This window comes from Phascolarctos cinereus, unplaced genomic scaffold (assembly GCF_003287225.1).
Source record: "Phascolarctos cinereus isolate Bilbo 61053 unplaced genomic scaffold, phaCin_HiC Scaffold_5;HRSCAF=322, whole genome shotgun sequence".
In the NCBI taxonomy this organism is placed as follows: domain Eukaryota; kingdom Metazoa; phylum Chordata; class Mammalia; order Diprotodontia; family Phascolarctidae; genus Phascolarctos; species Phascolarctos cinereus.
The window spans coordinates 299301735-299314079 of NW_027555958.1; the positions used below are offsets into that span (position 1 = coordinate 299301735).

Below are 12345 nucleotides of genomic sequence, written 5' to 3' on the forward strand. Positions count from 1 at the left end.
GAGGTTGTTAAGTATTTACAATGGCTACAGGTAACCACAGGGCGTTCCTGATGGTGCCAGTTTCAAAAATTATTTTTGCTCAACTGCAAATTAACTAGCTTGCACAATGATCAGTGGTTTAAATAAGGCAAAGTAGAAAGATTACTGATGCCCACCTATGATCCGTTGAAAATTTCATGCTGTTATTAGGGAATCACCTGTGAGAACCGCTGAAATTCAAAATAAGAAGAACCTCTCCCCTTCAGCATAAAGTGACATATGCAATCCACAGGAGAGAATTTGAAAATAAAGATTATACCAAGTAGCTTTAAATCAATTAAAAGCAGATATTCTGTTTCTCTTACAATGAATTAGGCACTCTTTAAAGAAGTAGGACAATGGTCCTGGAAACCATCCACAGTACAGTTTAAAGGATCTACCCATCAACACATTGTCCCCAAGTATTTTGCTTTGGATTCTTAAATTCCTTGGACCTTAGCACAAGGCTAGAAAGCTAATGAGGGATGAAGAAACACTGTCTTTTAATGAATAAAACACAAACCACTATGTCATTTTGTAGTAATTCACCTTACAGTTCCTGATGGCTAATTTACAAGTAACTGAGATCAGATTTAAACCAACAGCACAGAAACGCCAAATGTGTTCTAGTACCATTCTCCCCTGATTGTGAGAATCAACTCCTATCCCTTCTTTTTTTGAAGATAAAATAAAGAACCATGGTGACACAATGCTAGAATTCCTGCAACAGATAATAAAAATTATGATAGGAAATAAGAACTGCAATATTGCCCTTACAGTCTCTATGTTTCTAGTCTTAACACTTTACTCATCCCACCACATTCTCTTCAATCTATTGGATATTCCACTTCCTGACTTTGGGCATTTTCTCCAGCTGTCCCCACTATCTGGAACTCTACCACTCATCATCTCTGTCTCCTGGCTTCTTTTTCAAGTACCAACTAAAATCCCACCTTCTCCAAGCTTTTCCCATTCCCCTTAATGCTTGTACCTTCCCTCTGTTGATCATCTCCAATTTACCCTATCTATAGTACAGAGCTTTTTTGTGTTGTCTCTCCCATTATACTATGAGCTCCTTGAAAAGAACTATTTTTTACACCTTTGTTTCTCTAGCACTGAGCAAAAAACAGGCACTTAAATTATTACTGACTGACTGTAAAATGGATGAACTAGATCACTGAATATCTAAGTTCCTTTTCAAGTGTGGAACTATAATAATACAAGTTATAATTCTAATAAGGTAAATAATACATATCTTAATAATCAGGCAAAATTAGATAGAATAAGGCTAGTACAATGGTCTGTTTAAAAATCTATTTCACCTTTTTGGGGAGTGGCTATATTTTCATTTAACCAAAATCATAGTTACCAGAGCTTATTGAACAAAAATTAATGAAACCATGTATGGTATCAGCTTTAGCTTTTATTATTACTACAGATAGGAAGCAAACTACCCCATAACATGTTACTAAAAACTTTGTAGAATAGACATAAAAAGATAAAATAATTTTAGCTATATGGTTGAGCTAAAGCTCAACTTAATAGAAAAAAATTAATTTTTCATTAGGATTAGAAATTTATTTAAGAATGCATGAATACCAGGTATATAAATAGAATCATACTAGCACAGGACAAGTGGCACTTGAGAGGCACATAATCCATTAGTATATTCCCTGCAGCCCATTCCAACTGCCGGTGAGAAAAGAAAAGACACATCACCACCAATCATCCACATAGTACAGATTCTATCCTTGACCTCCAAGACAGTTCCTCCCACACTTGTATTCCTAGTTCAATGACTCTGAGGTACCACATTACACCTATCAGATTGGCTAACATGACAAAACAGAAAAATGATAAAGGTTGGAGAAGATGTGGAAAAGTTGGAATATTAGTGCATTGCTGGTGGAGTTGTGAAATAATACAACCATTTTGGAGAGCAATTTGGAACTATGCCCAAAGGGCTATAAAAATGTGCATACCCTTTGACCCAGCAATAGCACTTCTAGGGCTGTATCCCAAAGAGATTATAAAAATGGGAAAAGGACCCACATGTACAAAAATATTTATAGCAGCTCTTTTAGTGGTGGCAAAGAATTGGAAATTGAGGGGCTGCCCATCAACTGGGGAATGGCTGAACAAGTTGTGCTCTATGAATGTAATGGAATACTACTGTGCTATGAGAAATGATGAGCAGGCAGACTTCAGAAAAACCTGGAAAGACTTGTATGGACTGATACTGAGTGAAGTGAGCAGAACCAGGAGAACACTGTACACAGTAACAGCCAAGGTATGTGATGACTAACTTTGATGGACTTAGCAATACAAGGATCTAAGACATCTCCAGAGACCTCATGATGGAAAATGCTGTCCACATCCAAAGAATGGGATCTGAATGCAGATCGAAGCATACTATTTGCTATTTTTGTTCTTCTGTTTTGTTTTGTTTCCTCTCTCTGGAGGTTCCTCCTATTGGTTCTAATTCTTCCTTACAATATCACTAATGTGAAAATATGTTTAATAGGAATGTATATGTATAGCCTATATGAGGTTGCGTGCTATCTTGGGGAGGGAGGAGAAAAATTTTAAACTCAAAAGCTTATGGAAGTGATTGCTGATAAATCAAAATAAATTAATAAAAAAACACTGTTTTTTAAAAAGATTATTATTTTTTAAAGGAAATTGGGGTTAAGTGACTTGCCCAGGGTCACACAGCTAGTAAGTGTCAAGTGTTTGGTCTGAGGCTGGATTTGAATTCAGGCCTTCCTGACTCCAGGCCAGTGTTCTATCCACTGCGCCATCTAGCTGCCCTTAAAAAAAATACTCTGAATAAAAAATAAGCTGTTATGTATATCTCAGAATTTTTGTAAATATTATTACATTGCTTACCTGTTTGAAGTGTGCTAGGAAAAGACAATGTAACTTTCTCATCTTCATTCTGATAATTAAATCCTGTGGCATGTATTTCTGAAACAAAAAGAGTACCAATTTAAACTCATGAACTTAGTTCAGACAACAGCCTTTATCAAATAAAAATTTCCATTAAAATTAAATGCCATACCATCTTAATTTAGCAAATAAGATTTTTTAGCTATTAAAAGCATTATTGTATTAGCTTTAAATGCCAAAATATGGAACATCTTGGATTCTGACTCAGTATGAAAATGATTACAAGTTCTAAGCTAATTCATAAATTTGAGAGTAGTGGAAAGAGCATAGTTGATAAAGAATTCCTCCAGTTTCTTTGACATATTTGAGAAATATGTCCATCCTGTGATAACCCTTTCTGTGCTGCAATTTCTCTCACATACACATTAAGCAAATTACCATAATTTCAGTGGACCAAAGAAGCAACAAAGTTATGCTCCCCTGCTATAGAGGTCAATCCTATCCAAGATCTAAAAATACAATACTCATGGGATAAAATTCAGTTTTTTCTATACTTTACAGAGAGCTCTCTTTGTGGAGAGCCAAAAAACTAAGTTCCACAGTTTTTCAAAACAGTAATTTTTCACTAGGTTTCTTGAAGTATAATGGGCCATGCTGAGATGCACCTTCTACGAAACCTACGAAATTGGTCAGGTCAGCGCAGTCAAAAATTGAGGTTGTATTTCAAGATGAATCGGAGAATTACAGTAAAAAAATATTTATTACATAGTGCATACTATGTGGCACGCAGTGTGTGAAACTCTGGGGATACAAAGAAAGGCAAAAGACAGTATCTGCTCTCAAGGAGCTCACAGTCTAATGGGGGAGAAATACAAACAACTATTTATACAAACAAGCTATATACAGGACAAAGAAATAATTAACAGAAGGGAAGGCACTAAAAGCAATGCCTTCATTTTGCAAATGAGGAAACAGATCCAGGGAATAAAAGTGACTTGCCCAAGCTCACACAGGTAGTAAGAACTGGTAATGCCAGAATCTGAATCCAGATCATAAGATCATAAATTTAGACCTCTGAAATACTTTGAGAGGTCATTGCATACAACCCCCTCTGACTTTACAGATTCTGAGACTGTAAATTCATCACTCTAGACAATCCTAGATAGTAATTATGATTTCTTTTTAATAAAACTAACACAGTTCATTGTTTATCTTACAGAAATCATACCAAGGCAGGAATCTTAAAGAAATGTTTTTAATGTAACTTTCCTTTCAGCCTTAAGCCAGCCAAAATCTCCTCTTATTCTAATTTCTCAAAAAGCAGATTACTGATTTAACAGAAATCCAACATTTGTACACTCATTATTTACCAAGCTTCTAGATTTAAATGACAATGAATCTTGACCAATAAAAAGCTAGAGATTAGCTCCAAGCTAGTCCCATTTCCAAGGTAGGCACTGTGCTCAGCACTTACAGAGAAAAAAGAAAACACCCATGCATTGTGGACAAATGTTCCTTTCTGTCCGAAGCATGATATAGCACCGGTTAGCTCCTGGCGGAACTATACACAGCATCAAAGATACACACCTAGTGAAGGACACTAATGTTCACTCAAAATTTAAGAAACAAGCTTCAAAATTTCAATAAATGGAAAAGACAGATCCAACAGAATAGGAATTTTTATAAAGTATCCTCTATACATTTACATCCTAACAAAATGTAGCATATGGATATTAACTATGAAACATTTAATACACATGTTCTAATGGTTACTTTCTAAAGGTTCATAAAATAATCATAACTTTGCTTTAAAAGCTGGAAACAGATACAAAACCAAAAAAGAAGTCAAAAAATACTTATTACAGGGACTCTTGCAAAACCATTACCTAAAGTGCTCTGTAACTGCTATATTTTAATTGTACAGTGTCAGAAAATAGGAGAAATTGAAGCTGAAGTACTGGAAAAGTTGGTTTAAAAGATTATACAAAGGGGCAGGTAGATGGTACAGTGGATAGAGGACTGGCCCTGGAATCAGGAGGACCCGAGTTCAAATCCTGCCTCAGACACATAACATCACTATAGCTGTGTGACTTTGGGCAAGTCACTTAATCCCAACTGCCTCAAAAAACAAATTACAAAAAAAAAAATTATAAGATATACATGAGATTAGCTATATATGTCATTTGTACAAGGTTTATTAAACACCACAAATTTGTTTCATCACAAATGAAAAGGTGTCAGATGAACTCCCTTTTCAGGTATATAGAAAAACTAGATTATCAAACCTTCCAAACTACATCTTCATGTTGCAGATAACTTCTTCCTTTATGTTACTGTTTATTCCACACATATTCTAGTATAATCTTGTATAAAATCTCCTACAAGTGCTTAACATGCCATTAGCACTTTTACATTATATTATTTTAGCTACACAAAAACCATACGGACACAAAGCATGGCAAAGCAAGGATAAATTTTTTTTTTAAATTTTGCCTTATTTGTTACTATAATTTGAACATACTCTAGACTTACTAGTAATGATGACTAAAACCAAAGGAGACATCACTACAGAGTTTTCTAAATTTAAAAAATTAGCAGTGAAAGCATTGCTAAGACTTAAAGTAAAATCGCAATTAACCAGAAGACAGAAAGTTCTGTTTAACTTCATGACAACTAGAAAAATCTCTCCTTCCCTTTAATCTCTTAAGTACCGTCCTAAAAATATCATTTTGCCCCCTTTCCTGCTCCATGCTGAACCTAATTTTAATCATACTTTTATGACTAGGAATCCATCCACAAGATTATTTTTTTGTTCAACAACTGAAGAACAGGAATAAATGCAGCTTTCCTTAAAATGGCTAAGTAGTATCTATCTAAAACCATCAGCAAGCATTACCTGTAATGAGGATAAGCTAGAAGCCTTTCCTAAGAGATCAGTGCTGTCAAGCAAGAATGCCCATTATCATCACTATCATTCAATATTGTTCTAGAAATGCTAGCTACAGCAATAAGAGACGAAAAAGAAATTAAGGGGGCAGCTAGGTGGCACAGTAGACAGAGCACCGGCCCTGGATTCAAACACGACCTCAGACACATAACACTTACTAGCTGTGTGACCCTGGCCAAGTCACTTACCCCCACTGCCTAACCCCCCCCAAAAAAGAAAAGAAATTAAAAGGGGCACCGGGTGGAATCCGAATGCAGATCAAAGCATACTATTTTCTCTTTTTTACCTTTCTCGTGGTTTTTTTCCCTTTTCTTCTGATTCTTCCTTCACAACATGATTAATGTGGAAATATGTCTAATAGGATTGCACATGTATAGCTTATATCAGATTGCATGCTGCTTGGGGAAGGGGAGGGAGAAAAAAACTGGAACTCCAAATCTTATAAAAGTAAATGCTGAAAACTATGTTTACATGTAATTGGAAAAAATAAAATACTATTAAATTAAAAAAATTGATGAGCAGGTGGATTTCAGAAAAACCTGGAAAGACTCACATGAACTGATGCTGAGTAAAGTAAATAGAACCACAAGAACACTGTATACAATCATACAGTAACAGCAACACTATGCGATGATCAACTTCAATAGACTTAGCTCTTCTCAGCAATATAATGATCTTAGACAATTCCAAAAGATTCATGATGGAAAATGCTATCCACATCCAGAAAAAGAAGTATGGAGTCTGAATGCAGATAGAAGCATACTATTTTTGATGGGGTGCTTGGCGCTTGTACTTGGACCCCAATTTCTCCCTAGTCTCAGACAATCACTCCCCAGCCTACGGACACTAAGCCCAGCAGTTACTCATGCATGGGCCCCAGCAAGACCCTTCTCTCTCTCGCTGGTGCAGCTACACAAAGCTGGGTAAGAGAGTGCTGGGCCGCTCAGGCCCCAGCCCTAAGATCATGTCTCTGGAAGCCTTACAATTCCTTAGTAAGTTCCTGTCTTGTGAGAAAGCTTTCCCTTATTGCAGAGCATTCTCTCAAGACAGAGAGAGAGGGTGCCTTGCCCAGCCCAAGGAGTTCTGTCCTTGGTTGGCCCAAGGACTCTTCCTCCTGCCAGACTCCCAAGATCCATACCTCTGTCATCTTCCTCCCTGTCTGGTATACTCCCTGGACTTTCCCATCCATAGCTCCCAATGACACCTGGACCTTTGGATTACCTAATCAGTATCCCTATCATTCCTGTCTCATGCCCTTTTCCATATAAACCCTAGTTCCATCCTCAGTCTCTCGCAGGTTCCTTAAGAATCCTTACCCGCCAAAAAGCATAACAATAAATCTTTGCCACCTTGACTTAAAGAATGCTTGAGTCTGTGAATTCATTCCGGATGACCCAGTCCTGTACTTCAGTCTTTAAGGGGTCTCAACCTCTCAGACCACAACATTTTCACTTTTTTGTTTGTTTGCTTTTTCTGTCTTGTGGTGTGCAATTGTAATGGAATACTATTGTGCTAAAAGAAATGATGAGCAGGATGATTTCAGGAAAAACCTGGAAGGACTTACATGAACTAATACAAAGTGAAGCAGGCAGATCCAGGAGAATATTGTATATAATAACAGCAATACTGTATGATGATCAACCATGAATGATTTAGCTATTCTCAGCAATACAATAATCCAAGACAATTCCAAAGGATTCATGATGAAAAATGCTATTTGCTTCCAGAGAAAGAACTGATGGAGTTTGAATGTAGATCAAAACATACTGTTTTTTTTACTTTCTTTCTGGTTTTTTTTTTTGGTTCTAGCTTTCTTCCACAAAATGACTAATATGGAAATGTTTTATGCTGTATGTTTTATATGTTGAATGTCTTACACACAGCCTATATCAGATTGCTTACCATCTCAGGGAGGGAGGAAAAGAATTTGGAACTCTAAATTTTTAAAAAAGAATGTTAAGAATTGCTTTAACATGTAACTGGGAAAAAATAAAATATTAAAAAAGAATGACTGAAGAGAGCAATGTAAAGTATAGAAAAGCCAGCTGTACTATTTACTAACTTTTTTCTTTTAAACTAAATCTGACTAAAGCTCTCATTTTCTTCTTTTAAATTTTCTCATTTTCTACAAATTGAATAAAAGAAAACTCAAATTAATTAAGGTTTTACTATAGTTAAACTTGAGAAATAATTTAAGTTTCATCTCAGAGCTCTTGGTTCTTCCTCAATCCATTTGCCATTTTTGCTCTTCCCAAAAGATCATATCACAAATGTGCACACATTTTACTTATAAGCATAATAACCAATGCAAATAGCATCAAAATGCCTTTTCAGTTAAAATATGACACAATTTCTCCAGAAAATGGAAGCTACTAGAAAGAGAGTAGAGAGATGAGCATTCAGGACTATGCTGGAAGGAAAATTATAATATCAATATTTGAGAAAAGCAAGGTTATGTCAAACTTTTCATTCCTCAATTAGGAATATTAATCCTCAGAACCTGAAAACAAGTTATGTTCATATTAAGTTAGATGTCTGGAATTTAGATGATATTTTGCCCAGAAGCAATGTTATAAATTAGGGCCTTCCTTAAGCCTAGAACACAAAAACCTACTTAAACCCGTAGTCTAGTGTTAATACAGGTATGATACTATTTGATAGCGTTGTGTGTGAACAAAGTTCTGTGTTGTTATATCTTTCAATGAATCTTGTCTGAATCTAGCTATCTATGCAGAAGATATCCTGAAGTAGACCACACAATCCAATAGCAGGAATACTGGGCTTGGAATCAAAAGACTGGGATCTTTTGCCAGTTCTGCTACCATCTACATGAAGAGACAGGCCTCTTCATCTCTCTGGGCATTGAGGTCCTCGTCTATAAAAGTAGAGTGTTGTAGCAGATGGCTTCTAAAGGCCCCTTTTTCAACTCTATATCTGTAAATCTGATATCCTTAACAAAGCATTTTGTTCTACTTAAAATGTTGTTGGGGGGCTGAAGGAGAGGCAGGGAGTGTGTGTGTGTGTGTGTGTGTGTGTGTGTGTGTGTGTGTGTGTGTGTGTGTGTGTATAGTTAAACTATTATCAAGAGGAAATGTATCAATAAAATATCTTGTTTAAACAACAGTGGTATATATGGAATACTATCATGCTGCAAGAAATGATAAGATGGTATCAGAAAAACATGGCAAGAGTTATATGAAATGATACAGAGAGAAGAAGGCAGAACCAGGAGAAAACTTTACATGGTAACAGCAGTATTATAAAAACAATTTTTGTCTTAAGACAATTTTTTCTTTTTAAAAAAATTAATATTTTATTTTCCCTCAGTTACATGTAAAGACAATTTCCAACATCTGTTTTTTTCTAATTTTGAGTTCCAAATTTTCTCTCTTCTTCACCTCCCCCCGAGACAGTAAGCAATTTGATACAGATTATACATGTTTAATCATACAAAACATATTACCATATTAGTCATGTTATGAAAGAAGACATAGACCCAAAAGAAAAAACAAAACAAAATACAGAAAGTGAAAAATAGTAGGCTCTGATCTGCATTCAAACTTCATCAGCTCTTTCTCTGGAGGCAAACAGCATTTTTCATCATGAGTCCTTTGGAAATGTCTTGGATCACTGTATTGCAGAGAATAGCTAAATCATTCACAGTTGATCACCATATAGTATTGCTGTTACTGTGTACAATGTTCTCCTGGTTCTGCCCATTTCACTTCCCACCAGTTCTTTCCAGTTTTTTCTGAAATCATTCCACTCATTTCTTATAGTATAGTAATACTGCATTAAAATCATATACCACAACTTGTTTAGCCATTCCCCAATTGTTAAGGAAGGGCATCCCTCAATTTCTAATTCTTTGCCACCACAAAAAAGAGCTGTTATAAATATTTTTGTACAAATAGGTCCTTTTTCCGTTTTGTTTTGATCTCTTTGGGATATAAACCTAGTAGTGGTATTGCTGGATCAAAAGGGTATGCACAGTTTTATAGCCTTTTGGGCATAATTCCAAATTGCTCTCCAGAACTGGATCAGTTCACAACTCCATGAACAACTCTATCAGTGTCCCAATTTTCTTACACCCACTCCAACATTTATTATTTTTCTTTTCTGTCATATTAGCCAATCTGATAGGTGTAAGGTGGTTCCTCAGAGTTGTTTTAATCTGCATTTCTCTAATCAATAATGATTTAGAGCATTTTTTAACGAGTATATATAATTTTGATTTCTTCATCTGAAAACTGCATGTTCATATCCTTTGACCATTGGAAAATAACTTCTAAGAAAAAATTCTTTGGAACTCTGATCAAAACAACTACCAACCACAATTCCAGATGAAACTCAGCTTGTGGGAAAGAAGTGATGGAACACAGATTCAGACTTTTTTTTCCTACATGGTCAGTGTGGGAATTTATTTTGCTTTCTATACATTTGTAACAAGGGTTTTAGTTTTCTTGCTTTCTCAATGAAGGTAGGAGAAAAGAGAAGACAGAAGAAAATGAGGAACTGAAAATAAAATTTTAAATAACAGTGAGATCTAGTATTTACTGTACCTTTCTGTCACTTCTCTGACTATAAAGTCGAAGGCTACTGTAGAGTAGCATCTTAACAGCAATATTCTCCTTTGATGCTATGGTATGCTCATTTGTATTTTTGCAGAAGTTTCCAAAGGATTAAAGTTGTAGATCATTCAAAGGGCAATGGAGAGGTGCAAAGAGGGCATGAACACAGACTGAAACATATTACAAACAAAGAACTGTACGAGAGTAGTATAATGGATATCATCAGAGGATATAACTAAAAAAGGAGGTGTATCTGCTTGGCAAGGATAATCAACAGAGACACAGCGTGTTCTCCACAGAAAGTCATGAGATTCAGAGGAAAGCTCCTAAAACATTGGGTGGGTCCCCTGAGGAAGATGTTATAGAAGTACACAGGGAAGGAGAGGCATAGAGGGTCATGGAGTGGCATTGCATTCTATACTAACATATTACTACATCAAAAAGGTATACAGATCCAAAGTATCTCTGAAATCTCCAAAGGTTTTTGCAGGACAGTGTGGAAAATTATCTACCTTATAACTATAATATTGCTTTCATAAGAAAATTAATTCTCTAGTATTCCATTTCCTTAAAGTATCACTATTTCTAGAAGATCCCCAGCCATGATGCTCATTTCATTCCCAGCTCACTTCTGTCTCCAAACTGCTTCAATTTCCTACCAGGTGCCTTGGGATATCTCCACCCTGACGCTTACTACCTGACTGGTGAGATTTTACCCAAAATTCCCATTTCATGAGGAACCCCAACTACACTGTTCACTTCACTTCTGGCTTAACTCCTTCTCTAGACTGCTTCTAATGGATTATCATGGTTATTCTCACCCCTTCCCCCTTTATCCTTCCCCTCTTCCTCATCTCACTACTAGAATGTAAGTTCCTTCACAACAAATAAATAAATAACGAATGTAAGCTCCTGGACAGCAGGGACCATCTTGTTTGTTTTGCTATAAAGATGCTGATTTTATTAGATCAGTTAGTCAACAGACATTTATTAGACACCTACTATGTGCCAGGTATTTGTTTTCTTGTGCTTGTATTTCAGCACTTAGCACAGTGCTTGAAACATAGTAAAACAATAAATGTTTTACTTACTTACAGTACACAGGAAAAGAGAATATAACAAACACCTGAAAGAATTGCTGAATAGGATGCCAGCTGCCTAGCATGACACCCAGAGAGAAAACAATGTTGTGATCTCTGGAATTTCTTTGCCTGACCAAAATGGCAGAAAGGAGAGCAAATGAAATTTTGCAAAATACTTTTCTCCTAACCACAGTTCTGAGCATCTCCAGCTACCGGATGAGAGATAATAAACTAATCCGGACTCCATTCAACCTCACCTCTGGTTTACATAAGCCTTTTCTTCCTTTAAGACCTACCTGAAGCACTGCAGAAAAGGCATGTAGCCTTTTCTGAAATCCTTAACTACTAGTTCTTTCCCATACAAATGATCTAGTGCTTATTTATCTTTATATTTATTCCATACATACTTATACAAGTCTTTGCCTTCTCCTCCATTTGATGTAAACTTTTGAGTAGGGATTATTTCATTTATTGTATTTGTAACCCTAGAGTGTCATACAGTGCCTGGTACATAGCAGGCCTTTAATAAATACTTGTTGAGTGACTGATTAGGGCATTAAAGGGATGAAAAGAACAAGATCCCAGAATAGTGGAGTCAGCTGATCTAAATGTCTGTAATTCTGAAATTGAAATGAACAGGGTGAACATCTACTTCAGGTAATAACATCACTATTAAATTGCTTAGGAAAATAAATCTCTAAATTTAAGCAAAAAGCTGCTTAATATACCAAGAGGCCTGAACAAGGCACCAACAGGACTGAAGGAATCTCTCATGATTCATAATTATTTTTAAGAAATTATTTTTTGGACAACATGATGATCATGACTGGTATTTGTG

General features: G+C 35.9%; 1 protein-coding gene across 1 annotated transcript in view; it reads right to left on the reverse strand.

Annotated features, from left to right (window-relative positions):
- The window catches only part of NPEPPS (aminopeptidase puromycin sensitive), an 80799-nt gene that overhangs the window by 48712 nt on the left and 19742 nt on the right, over nucleotides 1-12345 (reverse strand). The window contains 1 exon segment of the mRNA XM_020997378.2: nucleotides 2908-2985. Within this exon segment, the coding sequence (XP_020853037.2) occupies nucleotides 2908-2985 (78 nt within the window).